The sequence below is a fragment of the Myotis yumanensis genome, unplaced genomic scaffold (genome assembly GCF_028538775.1).
Source record: "Myotis yumanensis isolate MYYU_CA2020_CCGP unplaced genomic scaffold, mMyoYum1.0.hap1 SCAF_9, whole genome shotgun sequence".
NCBI classification, from domain to species: domain Eukaryota; kingdom Metazoa; phylum Chordata; class Mammalia; order Chiroptera; family Vespertilionidae; genus Myotis; species Myotis yumanensis.
In genome coordinates this window covers 1,217,970-1,232,970 of record NW_027223760.1, presented here as the reverse complement: position 1 = coordinate 1,232,970, position 15,001 = coordinate 1,217,970, and the positions used below count along the sequence as shown (strand labels likewise).

Below are 15,001 nucleotides of genomic sequence, written 5' to 3'. Positions count from 1 at the left end.
ACTGGTTTAGCCTGTCGGGAAATTGGGTGCCTTCTTTTACCTGTGGAACTTTAAATATACATTCTATAGAATTTAAATGTTGTTTCCCCTCCATCTGTTCTTTCTCCAGAGACTCAACATGACTGCTGGCTCTCGGAAGGGATATAATCTGGATCAAGGATGTCAAACGCGCAGCCTAGGCATTCGGCCCACCAGCTTGCGAGTTTGATATGCTTGATCTAGACCAGTGATGGCGAACCTTTTGAGCTCGGTGTGTCAGCATTTTGAAAAACCCTAACTTAACTCTGGTGCTGTGTCACATATAGAACTTTTTTGATATTTGCAACCACAGTAAAACAAAGATTTATATTTTTGATATTTATTTTATATATTTAAATGCCATTTAACAAAGAAAAATCAACCAAAAAAATGAGTTCGCATGTCACCTCTGACACGCGTGTCATAGGTTCGCCATTACTGATCTAGACCCTCCCTGTGCTGTCCAGCCCACATCTGAACGCACTGGTCAGTGGTCATACATACACAGTAGTCCATGCATTGTTACGGAGCGAGAAACTCCTACCACCCACTGACCTCGTAGCCATCATAACGTCGCAACGCGTCATATTACTCTCCGCCAGTTGTATCCCAGTGCAGCAATATTATCACGTACAGTGCATAGTACTTGGTAATAATAAAAGACTACGGTACTACTTCATGTATTTTCTATACTTTTAATGTTATTTTAGGATGCACTCTTTTGACATTTAAATAAAAAGTCTGCTGTAAAACAGTAGCTGTGTTAAGCCTGTGGTAGCCTCATACATCTCGTGTTTATCTGATCGTGTCTCCTGATGGCATCATTTCTCTCAGGCCTGCTCCAATCTCGCATCATTTGCACAGTGATGGGCTGCACAGGCTGACAGCCAGGAGCACTGTGCTGTGCCATGTGCAGTGGGCTGTACCGTCTAGGTTTGTGCAGAGGCCCGCTATGATGTTCACACAACAACAAAAATGCCTAATGACACATTTTTCAGAACATATCCCAGCCGTTAAGCTGTGCATGACTGCATTTATTTTTGTAAGAAATATTCACTTAACATTAAGAATTTGAGAGTTGATGGTTTTATCCTACTTAATCATCCACATAAAAAGCTTTTTTCAAAGTCCAAATAATTAAATGCAACAAATTAAGTTTATTAACAAGAGTAAATAAATGTGAATGTTTTAGACTTAACTTATGCTAACTTAATTATCAATTTTGCAAAATATAGAAAGCTAAAGTTACTGTGAGAACATCTAATATACAGAAAAATAATAGGTCTATCATACATTCCCAAGTAGTAATTATATTCTTAACAACTATCTAAAACTTAGTAAGTTCCCAGCATCTTACAAACATACATCAGACATACACACATATTGTGTGTATTCTTAGGAACATTATAATGTTCCTAAGAATAGCCTATAATTTGATAAAGCATTCCTAAATTAAAAATTAGGGCTAATAAACATAACATGCTACCACTGTCTTTATTACATGTCAACTTATAAGATAAAAAGAAATATTAGTCAAATTTCCCCACTTCACAAAGTTAAAATTACATGCTCCAATACAGTAGTAGAATCTTAAAAATTCAGAATCCTTTAGTTTGTCTAAGTCAGTATCAATGACAACCTTTTTGAAAGACAGCCAATGCCTATCCCTGAAAGAAGTATCTGAATTTAAACAAAGATTATTTAATAATCCCCAAATACTTAGTTTAAAGCCAAACTAAACCACACCTGACAGAATGCCAGATCACCACAGGATGCGTTAACTTCTAGCTCCATCTGCTGGAGTCACAGAATAGTTCAAAAGACAATATATACAACACTGTGAGGCACATAAGCTCCCACCTTCATCACATGGAAAACTCAACAAATTTAAACAAGAAAATGAATCCGAGTTCAGCCATTGTCAATAATTTCCAAAATGACAAAACTAAGTTAAAACCAATATTTCAGTGGAATTGATTGTCAAAAAGGGACTAAGATAATTTTTAAAATTCTACCAAGAAAGCATAGATTTAAAAGACAAGTTTATGTTTGAAGAGTCAGTATTGTGAAAACTTCAAAATTAGAATAGCTTCTATTTATTTGCGTAGAAAACAACAAATAAGGAACAATTTCAGCAATGATCTGTGAAATTTTTTATATTAATACTAGGGGCCCAGTGCACGAATTCATGCACCCTGAAAGGAACTGTGGGCTGCAGGCTGCAGTGGGTACAGGGGCAGGTCTTGGCCCATCCTCTGTGCCCACACCTGGCCCCCAGTCTTCTGTCTGCTGGCAGCCCCGCTCCCACTGCTGCCGCTCCCACACACTGATGGCGCTGGCCCCGCTTGCACCTGCTGACTGCATGGAGCGATTGGGGCCGGCGCCAGCAGCAGGTGTGAGTGGGGACGGCGCCGGTAGTGGGTGCGAGTGTCAGCTGCTACCCTGATTGCCCCTCAGGAGCAGAGGGAGGTGGAGAAGCCCTGGGGGGCAATTGGGGCTGGCAGCAGCCGCTCGTACCCACTGACGGTGCTGAGCGTTCGGGGCTGGCGCCATGCACCATCAATGGGTACGAGCGGCGGCTCCAGTGCCACCAGCAGGTGCAAGCGGGGCCGGCACCAGCAGCAAGTGCGAGCACTGAGCGGGACTGCGGCGCACAGGAGCAAAGAATTTTCAGTAACCACCAGAGGCTCATCCCGATGACAGCAACCAGCTCACCTACTCCACCATCCCGCCGTGGCCGAAGCCCACCACATTCCTTGCTCTGCCTCCTGCTGCCAATGCCCGCCATGTTCAGCGCGCACCCCCTGGTGGTCAGCGCATGTTATAGCGACCAGTTGTTTGGTTGTTCCTCCGTTCGGTCTATTTGCATATTAGGGTTTTATATATATAGATAACTTTTTTCTTATAGCAAAGAAGCAACACATGCCCACTGTAGAAACATTACTCAATGTAAATACCAAATTAAAACTTTATATCATATTATCCTACCACCCAAAGAAAAACACTTTTTCAACATCTTTCTGTATCAATAAATACTCATCTACACCATCATCTATCCCAGCCAAGAAAGCACTCCACTGTTTGGATCTACCAAAATTTAATTAGTAAATAGAAATTATTGGTAACATTTAACTAACAAAGGTACATTAAATTTATTAATGGCTGACTTTTAATATTTATACATAAGATAAATAGTATCTAAAAGTATAGATTTTTTTGCCCTAGTCAGTTTGGCTCAGTGGATAGAGTGTCAGCCTGTGGACTGAAGGGTCCCAGGTTTGATTCCGATCAAGTGCACATGCCCAGGTTATGAGTTCAATCCCCAGTGGGGCCATGCAGGAGGCAACTAATCAATGATTCTCTCTCGTTATTGATGTTTCTATCTCTCTCTCCCCCTCTCCCTTCCTCTCTGAAATCAATAAAAATATATTTAAATAAATAAATAAATAAAAGTATGGATTTTTTTAAATCTTCTGTGGAATGTGAAAATGGATAAAACAAAAGTGGTTTTTATACTGTCCTTCAGGATGCCCAAAACAGCTATTGTTTATTCCTGTAACAAATCAAAACACGTACCTCACAGAGATTAGTCAGAGTCACTGTGGTTATCTTTTAACAGAGCAAACCTCAAACTGGGCAATCCTATCTAATAAAAGAGAAACATGGTAATTAGCCGTAACTTCGCTACCCTTCCCATTGGCTAATCAGGGTGATATGCAAATTAACTGCCAACCAAATGGCGGCCGGCAGCCAGGCAGCTTGAAGCAAACAGGAGGCTTGCTTGCTTCAGTGACGGAGGAAGCCAACGTTCCCCGCCTGCCGCTGCTGGGCTCTGAGCTTGCAGTTTAAGAAACACTGTTACAAATATAGAAGCTAAACAAAACCCCAGAAACCTGCTTTCAGCCAGCCGGGCCTCAGAGCTGGAGTTGAAACAGTGGTTCAATTATAGAACCCAAACAAACCAGATACCTGCTTTCAGCAGCCGAGGTCTCAGAGCTGGAGCCGAGCCTCAGAGAAAAGCCGGCTCTCAGTTCTAGTGACAGCCATAGAAGGTAAATAAACCCCAGAATAAAAGAAAAAAGAAAAAAAGGACAGGTTGGGAGCTTCAGTTGCCCGCCAGCCTGAAAACGGCCCTCAGCCCCTCACCCAGACTGGCCAGGCACCCCAGTGGGGACCCCCACCCTGAAAGGGGTGTGACCAGCTGCAAACAGCCATCATCCCCTCATCCAGGCTGGCCAGGCACCCCAGTGGGGACCCCCACCCTGAAGGGGGCATGACCAGCTGCAAACAGCCATCATCCCCTCACCCAGGCTGGCCAGGCACCCCAATGGGGACCCCCACCCTGAAGGGTGTGTGACCAGCTGCAAACAGCCATCATCCCCTCACCCAGGCTGGCCAGGCACCCAAGCGGGACCCCCACCCTGATCCAGGACACCCTTCAGGGCAAACCAGCCGGTCCCCATCCGTGCACCAGGCCTCTATCCTATATACTAAAAGGGTAATATGCCTCCCAGCACCAGGATCAGCGAGCCGAGAGGCCTCCCAAATCCGGGATCAGCGGAGCCACGAGGCCTCACGCCCCAGGATCAGCGGAGCCGCGAGGCCTCCTGGCACCAGGATCAGCAGAGCCTCCGAGCACTGGGATCAGCGGAGCAGCGAGGCCTCCCAGCACTGGGATCAGCAGAGCCGCGAGGCCTCCTGGCCCCTGGAGCAGCGTGACAGGGGGCAGAGCCCAAACCCCCTGATCGCCCTGCGGCTCTGTGTGTGACAGGGGGCGGGGCCACAACCTCCCTATCCGCCCTGCTCTGTTCGTGACAGGGGAAGGCGCCCCAACCCCCTGATCGGCCCTGCTCTGTGCCTGATAGGGGGGAGCTCCCCAACCCCCTGATCAGCCCTGCTCTGTGTGTGACAGGGTGTGGTGCCCCAACCCCACCATGGGCCCTGCTCTGTGTGTGACGGGGTGGAACCGCAACCTCCCCATCGGCCCTGCCGTGAGTGTGACAGTGGCGGCGCCCCAACCCCTTGGTCAGCCCTGCTCTGTGGGTGACAGGGGGCGGCGCCCCAAACCCCTGATAGGCCCTGCTCTGTGTGTGACAGGGTACAGAGCCCCAACCCCCCTGATGGGCCCTGCTCTGTGTGTGACAGGGGGCAGCGCCCCAACCCCCTGATCAGTCCATGCTCTGTGCATGACAGGGGGTGGCGCGGCAACCTCCCCATCGACCCTGCCTTGAGTGTGACAGGGGGCGGCGCCCCAATCCCCCAATTGGCCCTGCTCTGAGCCCGACCAGGGGCTGCACCTAGGGATTGGGCCTGCCCTTGCCACCCGGGAGCGGGCCTAAGCCAGCATGTCGTTATCTCCCGAGGGGTCCCAGACTGTGAGAGGGCAAAAGTGGGGCTGAGGGACACCCTCCCCGCCAGTGCACAAATTTTTGTGCACCGGACCTCTAGTCACATTATAAAAGTCTGTTTCTCCCTGGTCACAAGAAAGAATGGATAGCTTAGCAAAAACTGAACCCCTCAGGGGAAAATGGCTCAATAACTAAAGAATTATTTCCTGACTTTAAAGCTGCAATTTTAATACCACCATTCTCCTACCTTCCAGGATGTGTCGTTGTTTGGGCTTTATTTTAATTTTAAACTCACATTATATAAAACTAGAGGACCAGTGCACGAATTTGTGCACCTGTGGGGTCCCTCGGCCTGGCTTGCAGGATCGGGGAGAAACTAGCTCTCTGACACCCCCTAAGGGTTCCTGGATTGTGAGAGGGTGCAGGCCAGGCCGAGGGACCCCACCAGTGCATGATTGGGGCTGGGAAGGGGCACAGGTTGGCCAGCCGGGGAAGGACTGCAGGAGGGCTCCAGGGCATTTCCGGCCTGTCTTGCTCAGTCCTGATTGGCCAGACCCCACCAGCAAACTAACCTACTGGTTGGAGCCTCTACCCACTGGTGGTCAGTGCACGTCATAGTGACTGGTCGACCAGTCAACTGTCTGCCCCCTGGTGGTCAGTGCACGTCATAGTGAGCGGTTGAGTGGCCTTAGCATATCATTAGCATATTATGCTTTGATTGGTTGAATGGACGACCAGACACTTAGCATATTGGGCCTTTATTATACAGAATTAGCACTTTAACCCTTTGCGGTCCAATGTTATTTTTGGATTTCAAACAGTCTGGCCCAAATTAATTGACGGGATTGAATGTTGAACTTTTTAATGTTCTTATTGCTCGACGTTGGACCTGCTCCTATCGCCTGGTCTGTCAAGTCAGCCTTGAGGTTAGACCAAAAAGGGTTAAAATGAACAATTCAGTGGCATTTAGTGCATTGACAATGTTGTGCAACCAACCCCTCTATCTAGTTCCAAACGTTTTCATCACCTAAAGGAAAACCCATAAGCAGTTGTATCATCATTTTTCAATTTATGGAACTGAAGTTTCTTATTTTTCTTAATTTTTAATATACAAAATACAGAAAGTAATTACAAATGTATACTTCCTTTCTTCTGCCCAATTTTACCATTTAATATTGATACATACCAACAAAAGTAACTATGTAAGGTTTAGCTACCATTTTAATTTGTCATCTCTACTCCTCTGTACCATCCCACAATAAACTGCAGTTGCTGGCATGTCATGGCCCGAACTGAGACAACAATGGGACTCACCTCACAGCATCATGCCGGCAAGCGGCAAAGACCCCCGGCCAGAGCAGTGGCTGCCAGAGGCCCACCATCCTGCCTCACTCCAGCCTCAGCACCACTTCTGTGTATCGCATGCTTCAGGCTGTTCTAATGATTTTCTCCTTATAGAAAGAGATATATCTTGCTTCACGATACAGAGATTTAGAATTCAGATTAACATTTTATTTTTTTATGATGCTAAATTCTGGCCCAGAGAAGGGAAGTGGCATCCCAAGGTAATGTGGTTAACATGTAACACCTCAACCCCATATGTCCAAAATCCAAACAGTGTATTTAACCAAGGGAAGTTTACTTATACAAACTGAAGCATTTGTGATTTATACATTAAAGGCACAATCAACCAAAAACATATATATTGACAATTTTATAAGGTAAGCTATTAAATTTCTTTTCAAAGTAAGTTCACTCTTACTAAGTATTCCTAATGATACAATTAATGACTTTTACTCATTCGATCAATGAATCATTATTGAACATTTTCAGTGTAAAAGCACTGAAATTGGTGCTCCACGGGAGATTGACATTTTAACACATATTCTGAGCCCTCAAAAGAATTTTGCATAAGTTCATGAAAGGTTTAACAAAGGAAAGACAAATAACAATTCAAGAAAATCCCACACCTGTCAATCACGGTAAATGATTGGCAAATGAACATGGATGACATAACTGCACTGGGTGAAGGAAAAAGTCATACTTTTCGGGGCTACTAAACACCGGCTCTGAGCTGCCACTAATTCCAGGACACCCACATCACTGTGGTCCCCAGTCAGAGTGGGGACTTAGGGAAGTCAAGTGAATCAGGGAGTTTATCTCAGGTCTCACATGCCTCACAGTGGGTCCCTGAACCCGTTCTGTGGTCATATTCGTTCTGGATGCATAACTGGCCACACTAGCAGTGGGCAGAACCCCACACTGTCCCTGGCTGGGGAGTGAGGCTACTACCATACAAATGGCAGCACTGCCTCCAACCAGGAAGGAAAGCACACAGCAATCTGCGCCCCGGGATGGGAAAGACCCCGAGACAGATGGCCCTTGGGGAGGGACAGTGGGTCATCATAAGCTTGGTCAGGCCACGGCCTCCTACTGCAGCTGCTGTACCAGATGTGGTGTCATTGCCTAAGAAAACTAACACAGTCCCTCGTTTGTACTACTGTGACTGCCTCTTCTCCAGCGCTGTTCCTAAGGCCTCCAGACAGTTTGCTCAGCTGGCAAGGCCAGCAATCACCTCCACTGCCCCACCTCGGGACCACAGCTCTACAGGCCTGAGTCACAGTGCAGTTTGCAGGGATCTGATTGCCTTTCCTTCCACACCCATCATCCAGGCCCATTATACAGACGGCACCGTGCTGACTGGACCTGGTGAGCAACAAGTAGCAACCGCTCTAGATGTGTGGGTAATCCATCTGTGCGTCAGAGGTGGGAAAGAAATCCAACAAACTCCAGGGCCTTCTACCTCAGTGATGTCTAGGGGTCAGGGTCTGGGCACCCTGAGAGAGCCCTTCCCGGGAGAAGGATATGTTGTTGCACCTGATCCTCCTACCACCAAAACTAACCCACATGCCGAGTGGCCTCTTTGGATCTTGGAGGTAACATTCCTCACTTGGGTGTGTTCCTCGGGGCCTTTACCATGTGGCCAGCAGGGCTGCGAGTTGCTGCGAGTGGGGCCAACACGAGAGGAAGCTCTGCGACGGGCCAGGCTGTGCTCTGCCCTTGGGCCACATAAGCCAGCAGACCGCCCCCCAACACCCCCCCCCCGTGCTTGGAGTGTCACGGCAGACCTGGGTGCCGTGTGGAGCCTTGGACAGCACCAATGGGTGAAGCCCGTAGGATTCTGGAGGAAAGCCCTCTGTGCTGTGTGGATAACTACCCTCTATTTGAGAAACAGCTCTTGCAGCCCCTGGGCCTCCGCAGAGACTGAACACTTGCCCATGGGGTTCCCAGGAGACCTAGCTGCTCAGCGTGAACAGGATGTCATCTGATCCACCAGGCACATAGCTGGGCATGCATGGCAGCCCTCTGCCCTCAAACGGAAGTGGCACATGTGTCATGAGGCCTGAACAGGCCTGAAGGCACAAGTGAGCTATGGGAGGAACTGGCCCAAATGCCCATGGTCTCCATCCTTCTCTCCCGCTTGCACCCTGCCCTCCTGGGGAGGGCCCCAAAGTGAGGTGCCAGCGGAGAAGACTTGGGCCTGGGTTCCCTGCAGGCAGCACAGGAAGGCATTGCTTCTAAGGACACCTCTGAGGGGCAGCGCTGAGGAAATCCCCCAGGGGGCGGGAGCTTCAGTTGCCCGCCAGCCTGAAAACGGCCCTCAGCCCCTGGCTGGCGGGCAACTGAAGCTCCCAACCTGTCCTTTTTTTCTTTTTTCTTTTTTGCCCAGTTTGAGGTTTGCTCTGTTAAAAGATAACCACAGTGACTCCAGCAGTGCACCTGGTCGTTCCTTTGCTTGGAAGGAGACATGGCCAGACGTGTGACTATATGCTGATTCATGGCTGCGACCAATAGGTTGGCTGGATGGTCAGGATCTTGGAAAGAATGTGACTGGAAAATTGGTAACAAAGGGCAGACTTGTGATGGTTAATTTTATGTGTCAATGTGATGGGGCTGCAGGGTACCCAGATATTTGATCAATTTCTGAGTCTGCCTGCAAGGGTGTTTCTAAAAGATCCACGTTTGTGCCCTGACCTGTTTGGCTCAGTGGACAGAGCGTCAGCCTGCGGACTGAAGGGTCCCGGGTTCGATTCCAGTCAAGGGCCTTGGTTGCGGGCACATCCCCGGTGCGGGGTGTGCAGGAGGCAGCTGATCGATGTTCCTCTCTCATCGATGTTTCTAACTCTCTATCCTTCTCCCTTCCTCTCTGTAAAAAATCAATAAAATATATATTTTTTAAAAAAATAAAAGATCCATGTTTGCACTGGTAGCCTGAGGACAGCAGGCTGCCCTCCCCACGTGGTGGCCCGCCCAATCAGTGGAAGGCCTGAACAGAACAAGAGGCCGAGGAACAGGAGCTCTTTCTTTCTGCCTGTCTTCCCGCTCAGATACTGGTCTTCTCTGGCCTTCAGACTCAGACTAAAACTGACTCCACCAGCTTCCCTGGTTCTCAGGCCTTCCAACCGGACTGGAACGACACCATCAGCTCTCCTGCGTCTGCTTCACAACAGTGTGGCCTTGTTAATGGGTATCATTTCCGAGAAGCCAAGAAGCAAGCATCTCAGACTGACAGCTCTTCAGCCTCACGACAATCTGAGGGACTAGTGAGCATTCCTTCGGATGTCAGACACAGCTTACAGAAAGCACTAAGTTTAGAAGACAAAGACGAGTGGGAAGCTTCAGGAGATTCACTACATGCAACAGAGGACACAGATCGAGCAAGTAGAAGGAAGACCAGGGTCATAAAAGCCTCCAGAGCGAGCCCCAGGGCTGGCAGTCAGGCCGCCTAGACCGTCCCCAGAACGATTTAGAAGCAATACCATCATTTAGATCAGGGGTCCTCAAACTACGGCCCGCGGGCCACATGCAAATACAAATATTGTATTTGTTCCCGTTGTTTTTTTTTACTTCAAAATAAGATATGTGCAGTGTGCATAGGAATTTGTTCATAGTGTTTTTTTTAAACTATAGTCCAGCCCTCCAACGGTCTGAGGGACAGTGAACTGGCCCCCTGTTTAAAAAGTTTGAGGACCCCTGATTTAGATGCTTCTTCCTCTTGCTCCCCAACTTTCAGCTCATGTGTTTACTATACATATAGGTTCTTTTGTCTTATGTAGTGTAATCCTTCAGTGTATGTTTACTGAGCAACCACTCCATGGAAAGCACTGTCCTAGGCCCTGGTTTAAAAACAAAATTACGTGCCTGAGCTTACACCCTTACATCATAATGAGAAAGACAACCCATGCAGACAAATATCACTTCCAAGGTTAAGGCATCTTGTACCAAATATAGGGCACGTCATGTGTTGATAGCTCTTACCTTGTCCATAAACAGAACAAGGAAATAGCCCTGATTTAGAGTAAATGAAGGCCATTAGTACAGCATGCCATTTCTACGAGTAAAACTGAAAACAAAGGTAAATGCACTTGTCACACCAGTCAGCCCAGCCTTAGCCACCTCACTGCCGGTGAAAACCCGGAGCCCAGCACTCAGGAAGGCAAGCACATGGCACCCACAGTCTCACAGAAAAGCGGCCCAGAGGGAAGCATGCCAGTCTTCCCCAAACACGTTGGACAACACATACAAGAACCACCTGTGGATTATATGTGGCTACCAAGGTGTTTGTTCATCACAAATAGCTCTGTCATCTAAAGACAACTCCAGGGACCGTAGCCAGGACCTTCCAGGCTGCTTCCTGCCTTTCAGAGTAACAGGTGACCTTTCAGACTTACTTTCCGTGTCCATTTCAGTAAACACCTTATTTTCCTTATTTGAGTTTTTCAATTGCTAACCAATTGGAAAATAGAGTAATTTTTTTATTCACTTAATAATTAGTCCTAACCTTACTGAATTCATCTGGTCCTCAGAGTGTCAATGACTCCATTGTTTCCAGTTTCAAGCATGACAGTGACCACAAGGCCAGATTAAAATATGCAATTAGAATGAATTTTAAAATTCTTACGTCAAAAAACAGCTTAAGCAATATTAAAGGACAATTGGGAGGAAAATGTTTGCGATTAACCTGATAGACAACTAATTACGTAAAATAAAAACACTGCAAATATAAGCAAAGAGAACACAGGTAGGCAATTTACTAAAAGATATGAATGACCTATAAGTGTGCCTTGTAAATGTCCACCTGCACTAGTAACTAAGGAAATAGAAATTTAAGGGGAAATGTTTCCTCTATTCAATTGGTAGGTTTGTTTTCACTAACAACCAAACTTGGTAAAGACACACTCTGGGAACACAGACGCTTGCATACTGGCCAGGATGAAGCCGCCTGAAAAATTCGTACAGTTTTTTCTGAAGAATAAAGGGGAAATCTCTTTCTAAATACTTGTAAAGTATGCTTACCTGGAAAGTGAATTGCATAAATTTAAGGGCAAATATTTATTTATAAGGAGACAATTGTAGCTTTCTAATTAAAAACCTGGAAGAACCATGATCATAATGGCTCTAAGTGACACTGCAGCCGTGGACGGGGAAGGACACAAGGCAGCAGTGAGCGCAGCAGGTGCCCTCCGCCAGTGGTCTGCTCAAATCCACAGAGAGCTGAAAGCTGCAGGCCAGTGTCCACAGTACTTTCCACCATACAGGATTGTGAGGAAGAGTGATTCTCTTCCCTATAAATGTTGTTTTCCAAATTTTCTACAGCAAACATGTATTTCTTTAAACACATACAAAGGAGTAAGAGAAAGGGTATATGTATAAACTCCAGGTGAATTAAACAGTTAAATGCAAACAAAACCATTTTTTTAAATTTATTTAATCCTCACCGAGGATATATTTATTGATTTGGGGGGGGGGGGGGGGGGGGTAGGGGAGAAACATCAATGTGAGAGAGAAGTATCAATCAATTGCCTCCTGTACACACCCCAATCGGGAATCAAACCCACAACCCTTTAGCTGTACAGGACAACACTCCAACAGAGAAAAAGGAAGTATTTGTCACATCTTAGGAAGCGAAGGGATCTTCTAAACACAAAAACCATTAGAGAAACCAAAGGAAGAAAAAGACTGTACAACATAAAAATGTAAAACTTATATAAATCAAAAAAACAAATAAAATTCAAAAGCAAAATAACTAGAAAAACATATCTATAAAAATTGGATAAAAAGCTGTGTTTGACACATAAAGAGATCACATAATTCAATATAGAAAAAAAAGGAGGAGCAAGGGACTATGCAACATATAAAAATATACACATTAAACCTTTTTAGATATACAGTATATTACAAATTAAAATGTCCTACCTCACTAAAAATTTCTAGAAAATGGCAGAGCTAAGATTAGAATGCAGATCTCTTTGGCTTCAAAGTAATATACCATGTTGCCTATGATAACTCATTATTTTATTAAAAACCACATCAACTTTAAAGTTTGTACTTGATAAAAGAGTTTCCCCTTCTACCACACATTTTGAAATGTCTAGAGAAACAGCAAATAAATACAATGGAAACTTGGCTCGTTTTTCAGGTTTTCAATGGAGGTTGAGTTCTTCTGGCATGTTCAGATAAAACCAAAATTCTCTTGCTAAATATTTAAATTAAAATGTACTTATCAGAATCCTGGTCAGTATTAAAACTACTCCTTGAGTAAGTAAAACAGAGAAGCCTTTCACAACTAACAGGAAAAGGGAGGTGAATAAAATCTGGTTTTCTGATTTTATTAAGGACTCAAGTGATTTATCAAAGAAAGATGCAAATTATGAAGAAATTATGAAAAGGAAAATCTAAAAATACAGTGCAGTACAAAATTAAAACATTAATGGTGATGAAGCCATACATACTAACCATGGATCAGGGAGCCATTGAGCCACTGAATATAGTAGTTGTGAGGAAAGGAAAGAAGGATTTCGTTGCTGATGATGGAGAAGGGTAAGAGCAGCACAGCCCCAGCAGACACTGCGAGTGTGAACGTGCACAGAAACAACCTGGAAGAGAAGAGAGGCGTGTCACCAGCGACCGGGAAGCAGGGGATGTGGCCATCATTCAAAACGAATAAAAATTCTGAAATTTTTATCTAAAAAAAATTACGGGAAAATTTCATGAAACCTATGCAACCGGAAGACAAATGACACATGTGTGATCCTACATCAACTCTAGAGCACCTCACTCTGCAGAGACTGGTGGATCTAACGAGAAGGCCCCAGAGGACACATGTACCGAAGGCAGAAGCCTCACACACTCGCAGAGAATGAGCTGTAGGCTCTCTCCTCCTTTATATGTGATGTTCATTTCACATTGCATTTGATTAATAGCTTTGGCAATCTATGCTAAAAGCAAGGCAACAACTATTTTAGGTGAAAAAATACCTGTGAACGCAGTATGAAAAACTCGTATTTCAGGAGCAAACTTACAAAGCCACTGGTCTGCTACCCCTTAAAATGGGTAAAGTGTAAATAAATTGTACTAATCAACAGTAGGGATCATTAAACAGTATTTAAAACACTATTCTGTCATTTTAAAAAATATCTCTAATATGTACTAATTTAGAAAGGTGTCTAAAACAAGTCAGGAACACAAATTGAAGGAAAGACAGACGATAAATAGAAAGCATGCCCCTCCCCGCAAAAAAGCGCACAAATACACACAGGAAAGTAGAGGTGGAGGCCCCAGCACAGCACAGAACGAAGCCCAGGGGAGAGCGGGTTTCAAGGGGCTCACTCTCAGTCCCACGTCTGCAACGTTTAAATTTTTATAGCTATTTTTTAAGATTTTTTTAAGTAGCAAAGAAAACAGGAGTCTCACCAACATTAGAGAGGGAAAGTTAATTTAATAGTCATCCCATTAAAGAAAATATAGGAAGAATGTGAAAATGTAAGGAAAACCATCACACAAACGCTCTAAATCCACATCGGATGGAGTAACTTTGCAGCAATGCCACCTTGTGGTGGCCCACAGAAGTGTTTCCTGCTTTGAGCCAACCCATCAGGAACCTGTTCAGTGTCACTGATGGATTTTACATGAGACCACGTGACGCACACCAAAACACAATCCAAACCAGACCCAGGAGACGACCTTGAAGGCTCTGCTAACGGGACGTGTCTCCTGGTCAGAGCAGGAGCACAAGCCTCGCTGGGCCACTGCCCACTGCAGCAGTGATGGCGAATGGCCTTGAGCGAGGGCCGCCGGTCTTGTCCTCCAGCCAGTGAGGAAGTGTCCTGTTGGCTTCCACCACCTCCTTCCAAAGCTGGAAATGAAATCAACCCTCAGCCGGTCACACCAGGTGCTGCACGCCACCGAGGCTTTTCTACACCCCTCTCCACCACCACAGTCCCACAGTCAGTCACCTAACCTCCTTGTGCCCCACACGTGAGTGGGTTCTAGGGCTCCAGGCCAGGGCCACCGTCGGCTCTGTCCCCAGGGTCGCCCTATACATCCCTCAGCATTTCCCTTCCCCCACTCTTGGCTCCCATGACACTCGGACCACAGACCCAGCAATAAAGGCCAGCCACAATTTCCAAATCAAAGCCCTGACCTGTCAAAGCTTCCGCGGGGAGTATTTGAAGTCACAGAGCCCCAGGAAACCCTGATCACACGGGCACCCTGACTGGACCACAGCTCTTACCAAGACTGTGGCCCACCGCATTTCCAGTGCTGGGGTTGGCCCTGGAGACACAAAAAAGACC

General features: G+C 46.1%; 1 protein-coding gene across 8 annotated transcripts in view; it reads right to left on the bottom strand.

Annotated features, from left to right (window-relative positions):
• Nucleotides 1–15,001, bottom strand: part of LMBR1 (limb development membrane protein 1) — a 129,505-nt gene that overhangs the window by 92,594 nt on the left and 21,910 nt on the right. For 5 of the 8 annotated variants that reach the window (XM_070423574.1, XM_070423575.1, XM_070423576.1 and 2 more), the window contains one exon: nucleotides 13,164–13,303. The exons of 1 other annotated variant lie outside the window; for it this stretch is intronic. In XM_070423574.1, coding sequence (XP_070279675.1) covers nucleotides 13,164–13,303 — 140 coding nt within the window. Of the gene's footprint in view, nucleotides 1–13,163; nucleotides 13,304–15,001 lie in introns of those variants that run through there. 2 more of the 8 variants (XM_070423578.1, XM_070423581.1) reach the window with 2 other exon arrangements.